Source organism: Lepidochelys olivacea (assembly GCF_965140295.1).
Source record: "Lepidochelys olivacea isolate rLepOli2 genome assembly, chromosome: 22".
NCBI classification, from domain to species: domain Eukaryota; kingdom Metazoa; phylum Chordata; order Testudines; family Cheloniidae; genus Lepidochelys; species Lepidochelys olivacea.
In genome coordinates this window covers 14,080,957-14,093,846 of record NC_140432.1, presented here as the reverse complement: position 1 = coordinate 14,093,846, position 12,890 = coordinate 14,080,957, and the positions used below count along the sequence as shown (strand labels likewise).

At 48.0% G+C, this 12,890-nt stretch overlaps 1 protein-coding gene across 3 annotated transcripts in view; it reads left to right on the top strand.

Annotated features, from left to right (window-relative positions):
- The first annotated feature begins 2,790 nt into the window (after positions 1-2,790).
- The window catches only part of SORL1 (sortilin related receptor 1), a 101,609-nt gene continuing 91,509 nt past the window's right edge, over positions 2,791-12,890 (top strand). For all 3 annotated transcript variants that reach the window (XM_084611842.1, XM_084611843.1, XM_084611841.1), the window contains exon 1: positions 2,791-3,092. In XM_084611842.1, coding sequence (XP_084467968.1) covers positions 2,820-3,092 — 273 coding nt within the window. In that variant the 5' untranslated portion in view covers positions 2,791-2,819. The remainder of the gene's footprint in view (positions 3,093-12,890) is intronic.

Here is a 12,890-nt window from a genome sequence, read left to right as displayed (position 1 = left end):
ATCCACAGACCAAGTCTGGGGTGACAGGTGTGCGGAGTGGAAAGGGGACATGTACCCTTCACAACACATTTGTGATCCGAGGTCAATTGATTCAAATCTAAATAAGAAACCTACCCCAAATACAGCCAGAGAGGTTTGAACTGTGAATTAATCAAAAAAATTAGCCTTCAAATCTTCATACTAAAACTTTTTTTTTTTTTTTTTTTTTTAAAGATCTGCTGCCGCCATGGACCATCCTGAGGTGTTTTTAAAAAAATAAATCATTCTTCCATTAAAGACTTAATGGCCATGTTTTCAAAAGTGGGGAGATTTGGTGCTCAGTATTATTAGGCCAGAGTAGCCTTTGAAATTAAAGGTAGGACACAGTGTAACCAAGCAGCAATTTTCTCACAGTCTGCATTTGTTCTTGGTGCAGATTTAAGGGATTCTTGCTTTCTTCTTCCCTCACATTTCTTCTGTTCCAGTTTCTCCATTTGTGGATTGGTCCTAGGAATATATTGCAGAGGAAAGGTATTTCCAAAGAGGTGGCTTTTGTCTTTAGCCCCAGATATACCAAGGTCAAGCTCCTTCTAATTTCCTTCTTGTAAGGTGCTCCCCAGCTCAGGTTCCACCACTATAAACCTTCTAGCCTCAGCTTCATGACTTACATTTATCATACCATCTTTATGCTGTACGTGTCTTGGAGCAGTGTGAATGGCTTGGCATTCCTTGCAGTAGATTGGAACATCCCCATCATGTGGGTAGGGAGGTGATATGTTGCTACCTGTCTTTGTTGGTTAAGAGATGGACTGCACCAGCTTCAGATGCGGTCACATGGCCTCTACCTTTGCTCACAAAATGTAGACTCTGAAACAATACGACTTGCCATCCTCCCCTCCAAAATGACTGTCGTGTGTAGTAAAATTTTAGATGCAGGCAATTTGAAACCGGTGCGTGCCTAAAAATATTGCACTTGCAGTTTCACGTGGGTAATCAATCTTTTGCTGGTGCAAAGAACACTTGTAATTTATATGGCATTTAGTTCTCAAAACGCTTTTCAAACATTTTGTAATAAAGTCTCACAAAATCCCTGCTTGATGGGCACGTTACCCCCGTTTTATAGACAGGGAAAAGTTAACGCAAAGAAAGCTCCACCGCAATTTTTTGAGCAGCCTCTGATTAGCGATCTCATTTTTGCATACTCAGCTGTAGATATCTTGGGCATGATCTGCAGAAATGCCATGCATCCATCACTCCAGCTGAGTTCAGGTGGAGTTGTCAATGCTCAGGGCTTATGAAAACCAGGTACAAGATGTCTCAAGTTAGCCCTCCCCCCAGTGAAGACAACCAACACCAGTGATTGTCTATGACGGGGTGGCCAACCTGAGCTGGAGAAGGAGCCAGAATTTACCAATGTACATTGCCAGAGAGCCACAGTAATACGTCAGCAGCCCCCCATCAGTTCCCACCCCCATTCCCCGCGCCTCCCGCCCACTGTCAGCTAAGCCGATCCGTGCCCTGCTGCCTCTCTCCCGATCAGCTGTTTCGTGGTGTGCAGGAGGCCCCGGGGGAGAGGGGGAGGAGCGAGGGCACAGCAGGAAGGGGTGGAGTAGGGACAGGGCCAGTGGCAGAGCCAGGGGTTGAGCAGTAAGCACCCCACGGCACATTGGAAAGTTGACGCCTGTAGCTCCAGTCCTGGAGTCGGTGCCTGTGCAAGGAGCTGCATATTAACTTCTGAAGAGCCGCATGGGGCTCCGGAGCCACAGGTTGGCCACCCCTGATCTCCGATCATTTTGACCTAAGACGTGACCACAAAGCCACCCATCTGGTGTCCACGCTCACTTGTCTTCTTAAGAAAAGGAGTACTTGTGGCACCTTAGAGTACCGATGAAGTGAGCTGTAGCTCACGAAAGCTCATGCTCAAATAAATTGGTTCGTCTCTAAGGGGCCACAAGTCCTCCTGTTCTTCTTGCGGATGCAGACTAACACGGCTGCTCCTCTGAAACCTGTCGTCTTCTTAAACCATGATGGTGTAAGATTGTAAGTGGTAGGGGGAGAAAGCTGACTTATTCTAGCTCGGTGTAGCACCTTGCATGCTTTTGGGGGGCTCTATAAAATAAACTGTATTTAGATAATTACCACCTCACAAATGCAAAAAGCTTGCAGGAGCTCAGACACAGAGGTTACTTTTGAAAGTGCACGCAGATGCTGCAGTGATAGGTGGCAGTATAAAACCCCGAGACAGAAAGGCCCAGATGTTACCTTCCCTCTGCATCCAGACCCCTTTTCAGATGCACCCGAGTTTGGGGTGCACGCGGGATGCTTTCTTACGCCCGCAAATGCAGCCCTTGCGGCCTCACCGCCCTCTTAAGCGACCACACTGGCCGTTCCAGCTCATGCCTTGCAAACAGATTGAAAAAAATCTTCAAGAAGCTCGTAGCTAGGATTTCTGGGGGTGGCGGGAGTGTGTGTGTGTGTGGGGGGGAAGGAAGAGGTCATCTGCTTCTGGGGCTGCCCTGTTTCCTCTGGGTCAGGAGAGGAAGCAAAGCGGCTTAGAGCCCGGCGACGACACGTGACTTGCAAGTCGCACCCAGGCGGCCGGTGCCAGCAGGCTCGGCGGCGCTTCCCTCCCGCCCCGGCCACACGCGCGGAGCAAAGGGGCGCCGCGCAGCCCCCGCAGCCGCGCGTGCGGAGCCCGGCCGCGGCTCGCGCCAGCTCGGGCCGCCGCGGTTGCGTCTCCCCCCCCCCCGCCCCGTCCCTATTGCACATTCTCTCCTGGCGGCGGCGCCCCACTTTGCAGCAGCCCCACCAGCACCCGGGAGGAGGAGGGAGGGAGGAACATGGCGACAGGGAGCAGCCGTGGGGAGCGGAGCCTCCCCTGCCTGGCCGCCCTGCTGCTGCTCGCCTGGAGCCCCGACCCGGCCGCCGGCGGGACGCTGCGGCTGCACGGGGGGGCTGCAGCCCGGCCGCAGGAGCGGGGCTTCGCGCTGCTGCAGGGAGAGGCGCTGAGCCCGGGTGACAGAGGGACGGGCAGGGCAGGCGAGGGGCTGCAGCCGCGGAGGAAGAGGGGCGCTGCGGGACCGCGGCAAGAGCTCCTGACGGTGTACGGACAGGTGAGTAGCCTGGCAACACCCTGCGACCCCCCCCCCCCCGCTGCACGCTTGCCTTGCCGGGGTCCCCTTGCAGGACCCCGGGTTGCAGGCGTTCCCGGCCACGGAACACCCCCCTCCCCCCAGTTGAGAAAGGGGAGCGTCGCGTGCAATGAGGGGCATGTTGTTGTGTGCACGCCTTGCAACCCCAGCTTCCAGCGGCGCTCGTCCCTTGCATCGCGTTTCCCCTCCCATTGCAAACGGGCTGTGGCTCTGTGCAGCGCTCCCCTTCTAGAGCGGGGTGTTGAAAGCAATGCATGCAGTCATTCTCCCCCCCCGGTCACTGGCACGCACTCTAAATATGACCGGAGCACCTTGCATCTCGGCTCTCTCACCTGTCCAAAGCACCAGACCCTCCGTGCACATTCCCGGAGCTCTCCCCCCGTTTTTTCAGGAAAGGTGGCCCAGGTCACGCACAGGTCCCGTTAGAGCCAAGTGGCATGATTCGTTGCTCCCTGGTTGGAGAACTCAGAAGCGTTTATTTTAATATTTGGTAGTTAAAACCAAACCGAGCAGAAGGGAGCATTGCATCAGTCCAGTGCAAGGAAGTAAACACTGTTCTGCTTAGAACGAATATTAAAATCACCCTGCATGCACCCCCTCATCAAATAATTTAAATGGCAACTCTGAACCGTTTTACTTGGGGTTGGCTCTGGGTCCTGCAACCGGAAGGGTAAATTGCCCTCTGCCATACAGAGGTTAGGTTATCTTGTAAACAATCAGAAACAGTGCAGATGGTTTCCCCAGTTAGTGTGTCGTCTTATCAAGAAATCAGATTTCCTCTTGAGGACCTCCTTTAACCCTCCCTCCCCCCTGACGGTGCTAATAAAACAATAGGCTTGGTGGATAAATTCAGGGAGATCGGTGGTCGGGTTGTGGTATTGACAATGCCAAGGTGACATTGTCTGGCCCACATGTAAACAAATCAATTAAAAAAAATCAAATTTCAGACTGAAAATTGTAAGTAGTTTGAAATCAACTGCACAGGCTCTGTTCTGACACTCGGTGCTGTGCAAATGACTTCCATTCCCGCTAAAGTGGCGTCCAGTCCCATTTTGTGTATAAATACAATGTTCACCTTTTGCCTCGAGCAAAAAGGCATGGGTGGCCTTTCCTGTAGATGGGACATGGGCAGGCAGTTACAGGTTGAAAGTTTGGGTGCTGAAAGTTACTCAGCCTAGTAGGTGTCCTGAAATGACAGTTTTGAGAAACTGATGACAGATTTTGGAGACAGACATTCCTCCCCCTGCAGCTTGTAGCCCACAACATTCCAACTCCTTCGCTGGCATGAAGTGCATTAGACTAGAGACTGCTTTAGTCACACGTAGCAGCAGAACTTGAAAGAAAACCTCTTGATTTTAGTCATCTAAATGTTAGCAACAGATAAATACACGAGACGTTTACCTCTGTAAAAGAGGGTAGCATCTCCTATAGAATGATCTGCCTGGAACAAGGTAGGTCCCTTCTCTGGAAACAATGAAGGGGAAAGAGGGGATTGCATGGAAAAAAATCACTCACGTTGCCTGTGAAACTATAAATGCACATCTTGAAGGGGTAGAGGCATTTTATTCAGACTGAACATAATACAAAGCACAGCTAAAATGAATGTGGCTGAGTGATTTGCACTTAGTACTTCACTTAACCCACCCTTCCGCCATAAAAGAAATCGCATCCCAAGGCAGCATTTTATATGCACCTTTCTGAAGCCACCATGCAATGGATTCAGGATCTGCCTTCCATCAACCCCGGGCGCGGCAGGGGAAGAGGGAGGAGAGAGAAAAGGAGCTTGTTTCTGAATAAAGAAAAGGAGGACTTGTGGCACTTTAGAGACTAACCAATTTATTTGAGCATAAGCTTTCGTGAACTACAGCTCACTTCATCGGATGTCTCTAAGGTGCCACAAGTACTCCTTTTCTTTTTGCGAATACAGACTAACACGGCTGTTACTCTGAAACCTGTTTCTGAATAGTGTTGAGAGAAAGTGGTGTGGAGATCAGAGAGTAGAAGCGTTTCACTGTAGTCTCCTAGCACAAGTTTTGATACTGAACATGTTTCACTGCATTGACAATAGTTCACAGAAACCCTTTTTGAGAATTGCAGGGGGTCACTTTAAGCAGGGACAGGAAAGGAGTGTTGTAATGCAGCTTGCTTGGTGCCTGCTAGAGGCAGCCCTGAAGTTAACAAAGCAGCTCGTCCAGTTTACAGAAGGCCTCACTACATTAAAAAGAAAAGGAGGACTTGTGGCACCTTAGAGACTAACCAATTTATTTGAGCATGAGCTTTCGTGAGCTACAGCTCACTTCATCGGATGCTGTAGCTCACGAAAGCTCATGCTCAAATAAATTGGTTAGTCTCTAAGGTGCCACAAGTCCTCCTTTTCTTTTTGCGAATACAGACTAACACGGCTGTTACTCTGAAACCTGTCACTACATTAAGTTATTCAAGCGATGGCCTTTACTTGAACTTGGTTCTGAACCCCGCGTTAGCTCAAGGCTGCTCAGGGGAAGTGTAACTAGCCATCATTGAGCAATGTTTTGCTTCATGCTTCAGTCTGGGTTTTGCCACATAAAGAAGTCTAGTTTCCCCACACATTCTGACCCTTAATGCCATTTCAGTTCATCACATCTTACAGATTTTTTTGCTGATATCCTGAAGGGAGAATCCAGCAAAGCAGCAAGATGTGGAATGGGATCTACTGATCCATCCCATTTGAAATAGAGGATGTAGACTTTTTGGCACAGTAAGAGCTGCTTTAATGGTGAAGCAGGAAAAGAGCAGGTTGGGGAAAGGCTGCTCTGAGGTCATTTCTCCGAACGCCTGGAGAGAGCAGTTCCTACACATCTGACACAATGCTTGTTGGCTTTCCTGACACTTACTGCATTTGAGAGAGCATAATGAGGTCATTTGCAGAGAACCTGACACTCACTCTCGCTTTTAGTACCACTATTCTATCAATTCCCACTCAGCCTCCAGTGGCTTTCATTCAACCCTCCTGAACAGCTCAGGTGGAAAGTTTTGGCAGCAGTCTGCAACATCAGAGATTGAATAAAACCGACCACAGTAATTCCATTGCCAACCAGACCAGGACAAATGGGAAGCAGCAGTAGGAGTAAAACATCAAAGTTCCACTTTATTTGGCCTTTTCTTGTTGCCTTTAATTTTCAAAGAGTGCTTTCCCTGGAGAACTGAGTCACTCTTCCTAACAGCATGATACGCTGTTTTGAGGCTTGAGTTTTAACCTCTTATCCTTCCACTGCTACAGAACAGGCTATGAGAAATCTAGGGCCCAGGTTCCAGATAGCAGAGGGCGAATGTCAGCTTGAAACTTCATTGCAGAAAGAAGTTTCCGGTACCATCTTGTAGTTTTTAACTATGGCATTTTCTCTTTTCTAAAGTGTCCTGTCCCCTGTTACTTACCCAAACAGAGGGAAAGGACGAGCTTAGTGATTAGGCAAGGGACATTCTAGAACTGGCTACCCTTGAAGTACTGTCAAATGCACCAACATAAAGGAACCCCTCTCCTTTTGTCACAGGTGTTTCTCGTAACAATAGTAGGAAAAGATTCAGACAGAAGGGCAATTTTAGAAAGGGTCAGCATCAGCTTTAGACTTCAGTTGAGTGAAGTACCTTGGATAGATCAGTCCAAGACTGCTACAGTCAGCAAGACAAAGGAAACATACTGCCCAGCTTCTATTCACAGTACCTTCTAACAGCTGCGTATCGGGCAAAATCTCATGGAGGCCCCATCCAGCAATACGGTCTTGCTAAAAGTCTGCTTGTCCATTGGTTCCTTTTGACTTGAACAAAAGCAGATGGGCAGCGTGATTTTTTGGGGATATATTGACTAAAAGCCCAATGTGACAGACACGATTTGGGGCCTTTGCTAGTGGTCACGTCAGCTCTCATATCCCCATTTTGTTTCTCCAATAAGAAGTCCAGCTCTGCGTGTCCCCCTCAGCCCTCTCCAAATAGGAGATAGAGAACCTGAACGAAAATGCAATACTAAGCACTTCTCAGCTCCTCAGGGATCTTTACAAACCTAATCCTGGCTCTGCAAAATCTTGGACAAATCGCTAATCCTTTGATTCCCCCCCCCGTAGCTAGGGGTTAGTACTTCCTATCTCAGAGGGAATGCTGCAATTAAGGGTTTGTAGAGTCCCTGGCTCCTAGTTGTGTGTCTGGGGATCATCAGGGAGCCAGAGACAGGAAAGGAAAGACCTAAAGCTGGGGGACTCTATGAGACCAGCATATAGCTTACCTAGCGCTAGGTGCTTTAAGATCATTCCCTGTTCCAGAGAGCCAACAAGATGGGTGGCAAGGACGGGAAACTTTCCCTCTCAGCTTGTCACTTGGCTTAATGTGCAAGCTTAAGGAATTATAACATTCCTTTTCTCCCCCACTGTATTAAGCGACAGTTCCCTGGATGGTTTCCGGGAGCCAGTTTTCAGAAGCACTGAGCACCCACAGCTTAACTCAGTAGGAGCTGCAGGTGCTCAGCGCCTCTGGAAGTCAGGCCCTGCATCAGAGATGTACAACGTATTTAACTTAGTGGTATGCTCCAGGTCAGATTATCGGGAGCTTTCTGTCTTCCCTTTGCGCCCCTTTTCTCCATCTGGCTCTTGCTTATTCTAAGGCATCGGCTGCTGTGTTTCAGCCTCACAAGCTGCGAGCTAGACTCAGGAGACTCGGTTTCAAGATAAGAGTGGTTTTTGCTCATGGGTGAAATTGAAACGAAACAACAACAAAATGGCAACAAAAATGATTAGGGGTCTAAAACACACGAGTTATGAGGAGAGGCTGAGGGAGCTGGGATTGTTTAGCCTGCAGAAGAGAAGAATGAGGGGGGATTTGATAGCTGCTTTCAACTACCTGAAAGGGGGTTCCAAAGAGGATGGCTCTAGACTGTTCTCAATGGTAGCAGATGACAGAACGAGGAGTAATGGTCTCAAGTTGCAGTGGGGGAGGTTTAGATTGGATATTAGGAAAAACTTTTTCACTAAGAGGGTGGTGAAACACTGGAATGCGTTACCTAGGGAGGTGGTAGAATCTCCTTCCTTAGAGGTTTTTAAGGTCAGGCTTGACAAAGCCCTGGCTGGGATGATTTAACTGGGAATTGGTCCTGCTTCGAGCAGGGGGTTGGACTAGATGACCTTCAGGGGTCCCTTCCAACCCTGATATTCTATGATTCTAACACAGCGCAACCCCGTGTTCTGCTCAGAGCTCCATGCAGCCTGGCGAGACGTGCCTACAGTTCTGAAGGTTGCTCTTTCGACACCTGCACTGCTGGGCGTGCATCAGCAACTTGGTTGCCTCTGGATAGCCCCTTCCCTGCTGAAGGCATCATCAAGTGATTGGACCCAAGACATTAGTTGTTGTTAACCTGCCCGCAGCTGCTCCTTTCCTGTCTAACAGTTCCAGTGCTTTTAACTCCGTGCTTCCTTACAACAATAGCACCCCTACACCCAGAGAATCCTGAGAGAGCCATTCGCAGCCCGCTGTCACAGATCTCTGTTGGTGTCCAGAGCACATTTCAGCCACCTGAAAAACTTCCTGGGACACCCAGATGTGTCCCCCTTAGGAATAAGGGGAATTCCATTCCTAGTGTATATTATTGTGTGTGCAAGGGGGAGAACAGAGATCCCCACTGTCATTGCATGGCTTACCTCTTCTCTGGACTAGCTTTCCTCCACCACCGTGGAATTCAGTATCTAAATCCGCTTCATGCCGTAGCCAGCTTGGAAGAGGAACCGATGAACCAGCACAAGCGAGATCTCAGTGGCTGTCTCCCAACTCTGATGGAAACAAAGGACATGGACACGTTAAGGAGTGGAATTTCTACAGCCTTGCTCCTAGTTTAAAGCGATGAAGCGGTGTGTAAAAATTTGACCCTTCTTTGTCCACACACAGACCTCCCTCATCCAGGCCTCGTCTCCTGCCTCAGTTTTTGCAGCCTCCTCCTCACTGGCTTCTGACACCCATGCCATCCTCCCCACTCCAGTTCAGACAAACTAGAGCAGTTAAAAGTCTTGCTCATTGACCCCACGTTAAACCCCTTTTGAAACCAGCCACTGACTTTCTCCGCCACATCAAGTTCAGACTCTTGCTGTTGTTGTCAAGGCCATGTGTAATTCTGCCCCTTAAAGACTACTTTACTACCCCCCTTGTGTTGGTGCTCCAGCCCTCTTCACTCTGCCAATAACAGTAGCCTCGATTCCCACTCAAGGGCTATGCATGGAGCATCGTCCCCAAAGGGGTCTGCAAAGCCCTTTTGCATTTATGTTAAAAGAAATGTCACTAATAAACTTGGAAGGCCTATCGTCACCTCAGTAACCTTTCCTCTTAATGCATGTTCTTTGGGGGCAGAGACGGTCTCGTCCTTGTGTTTGCATAACACCTACCGCGCTGAGCCCTACTGCAACCTACATTATATTACAATGTAGTAGGTCCCTACAATGAAACTCAGACTGGGTCTTCAAGGTGTTAATTTGCCAAGGCTGGTGAGAAAAATCATTTGAGTCCCCCTGCACCCCACATCCAATAAATAATATCCAGCTGGCTTTTTAAAGAGTATTTTTAGCTGGGTTACGTAGCACACTCGCCCATTGCAAAGCACTGTCAGAAATATCAGATTGATAGGTTTCATCCGGGGGTGGCGAGGGAGAAGAACAGAGGTAAAGTAACTTGCTGAAGGCCGTGCGGCAGTTCAGCTGCAGAGCTAAGGTTAGATTTTCGGAGTCCCAGGCTGGTACCCCATGCTCAATTTGCTTCACTGTATTTTGTTTTGTTTTCAACTTGATCACATTTGAGGATTGCCAGATCACATTTTGTTAATTTGTTTAAGGGGCAAATAGCCCAGCATCTGTGGGAACAAACCTTTTCTGGGGACTGATCTGATTGTGAGAGGGAGGAGGGGGAGAGAGGAGATTTGGTGATGTGGACAGAGAACATTCTATTTTTGAAGAGTATAGAAATCTGCTTGGCAGGGCAAATTCCATCTTATGTGAATGCAGAAATCAATTTCACTACATTTGAAATGAACCATACTTAATTTTGACCTAATTTGCCAGCCCATCAATAATTGTCCTTCCAAGAACAGAGTTTAACCTTCTAGCATCCAGCTTTTGTGCTGGGTGTTTGTTGGTATCTAATACAAATGATAATTAAACAACCCTTGAGCATTAGGTAGCCAGTCTGGATTGTCAAAGTAACTTTTGTATGGTTCAGACAAGCTTACTTGTAGCAATACAGAAAATCAGCCAAAAGTTCCATTTTCTCCCATTCATTCCCAAAAATCATAGCAGTACCCAGCTGATATAAATCAGTTGGTTAACAAAAGCATCCAGTATCATCCCCCACACACCCTGCATACAGATGGTGCAATAAAGGCACAAAAGTGAAGTGATTTATGCAAGGGCACATAAGAATGGGCACTCTGGGTCAGACCCATGGGCTATCTAGCCCAGTATCTTGTCTCCGACAGTAGCCAATACCAGAGCTTCATGGGGAGTGTACAGAACAGGGCAATTCTGTAGATATCTATCCCTATCTTCCCCTCCTGGCTGCAGGCGGTTTAGGGTCACCCCAAGCATAGGGTTACATCCCTCACCATCTTGGCTAATAGCCTTGATGGACCTATCCTCCATGAACTTATTTAGTTCTTTTTTGAATCCAGTTACACTTTTGGCCCTCAACATCCCATGGCAACGATTTCCACAGGTTAATTGTGCATTGTGTGAAGAAGTACTTCTTACTTGTTTTAAACTTGCTGCCTGTTAACTTCATGATGTGATCCCCGATTTACATAAGAACGGCCATACTGGCTCAGACCAAAGGTCCGTCCAGCCCAGTATCCTGTCTGCTGACAGTGGCCAATGCCAGGTGCCCCAGAGGGAGTGAACTTAACAGGTAATGATCTAGTGATCTTTCTCCTGCCATCCATCTCCACCCTTTGACAAACAGAGGCTAGGGACACCATTCCTTACCTATCCTGAATAATAGCCATAAATGGACTTATTAACCTCCACGAATTTATCCAGTTCTCTTTTAAACTCTGTTATAGTCCTAGCCTTCACAACCTCCTCAGGCAAGGAGTTCCACAGGTTGACTGTGCGCTGTGTGAAGAGGAACTTCCTTTTATTTGTTTAAGCCTGCTGCCCATTAAGCATTGTGCAAAAGGGAAAATAATAAATAGGGTAAATAGCACTCAGGAGACAAGGGGCAGAGACAGGACTGCAACCCAAGTCTATTAAGTCCTAGTCCACGGATCTATCCACTGGACAACACTGCCTCTTATAAACTTGACCATACTGTTGCAGCTAGCGCTAAAACTTTATAACTTTCTGCATTTACATGCTGTCCTCACCAGTAGGATTTTGGTGGGAAGAGGTGGCCTTATCTCGGTCTCTGATGCTTGCTTTATGCTGAAACTTGGCAGGCGAGATATTTACCTGGGAACAGTGTTCCATCACAGTGTTTCTACTGTTCCAGTTAAAGCAGGTGGGGAGACGTATTCAAGGTTTCATTGTATTTTTGTTATGCAACAGCAGGTTTCAGCGTTTATCGTTTGGCTGGCATTTGGGCAAATTCTGCTCTTATTTATACTGGGGTAAGTCAGCAGTAAAGCTGGTGCAGTCAGTGGCGTTACTCTGCTGCACAGTTTGACCCTGTGTCCTTCAGCCAGAGCGCTTAGCAAAACATTTAGCTGCAATCTTAACCGAGAGGTCACAGCCCCCTAGCATGGTGGCTGTTACATCTAATGCTTTCTATGGAGCTATCTCTAGAATACACTGACCTCAGCAGAGCCTTAACTTTCCCTGCTCCCATGACTGAAGCCCCCTTATATTCCCTGGGATTGCACCAACTCCCTCTCTGCTCCTGGAGACTCCACTCTTGCCGAGTAACTGAGGGCCCCAGGAGCATTGCTTCAATTTCTGGGAGCTGAATTCCAACAGGGTGCTGCTCCCACCTCTCTAAGATGAGGACCCAGATTATCCTAAGCTTTGTAAAAGCCCAATGTTTCAGAGGTCCACACACCTTAAAAAGGGTTTGGTAGAGGTGGTTTCTTGACAGCAGAGACGTTAGGCGCAAGGAGGAAACACTGGACTTCACTGTAAAAGGATGAGGCTAGCCTGCTAGTTCTTTGAAACGAATCATCCATGTTTCATATCCAGGCACACGTGTGTTTTCAACCCAAGCGCCACAAGAAGTGATGCACGCTGGCAGGGATAGAAAGAGATGCTCGGAAGCAAAGCAGAAGGTACCCTGATGGAGGTGATGGGGAACGTGACATGCAAAGGCACTAGCATGGAGACGACATTCAAGTTCTCACTCCATCTTAATGCATCCACGGTGCCAAGATGCTGCAGAACTCTCAGGAGTGAGCAGGAGGAAGAGGGGGGTGTGGTATTTACCTACCAGACTTAATGCATGACTTTCATTAAAGGACAAGTAGAAGAGGGTTAGGATGGCCTTGCCTTTAAGCCCCATTGCTTTTGTCAATACATGTCATAGCATAGTTTCCCTTCTGACCCACTAGAGAGTAGCACGCAAGGAAATTGCACAACTTTCTCAGAAGGCTGTTCGAAGGTCTCCTAACTAAGCTTTTTAAAGCATTAACTTGTTTTCTACAAGGTTTTCTCTTGGGATTCCTTCTTCACCAATCAAGTTTGAGATCTCTCGGGTAACTGCTTAAATATTTGAGGAGCAGCATAGTAGAGTGAATATTCCTGTTTTGATGTTGTGAGTATTTTTAAAGGGACATAG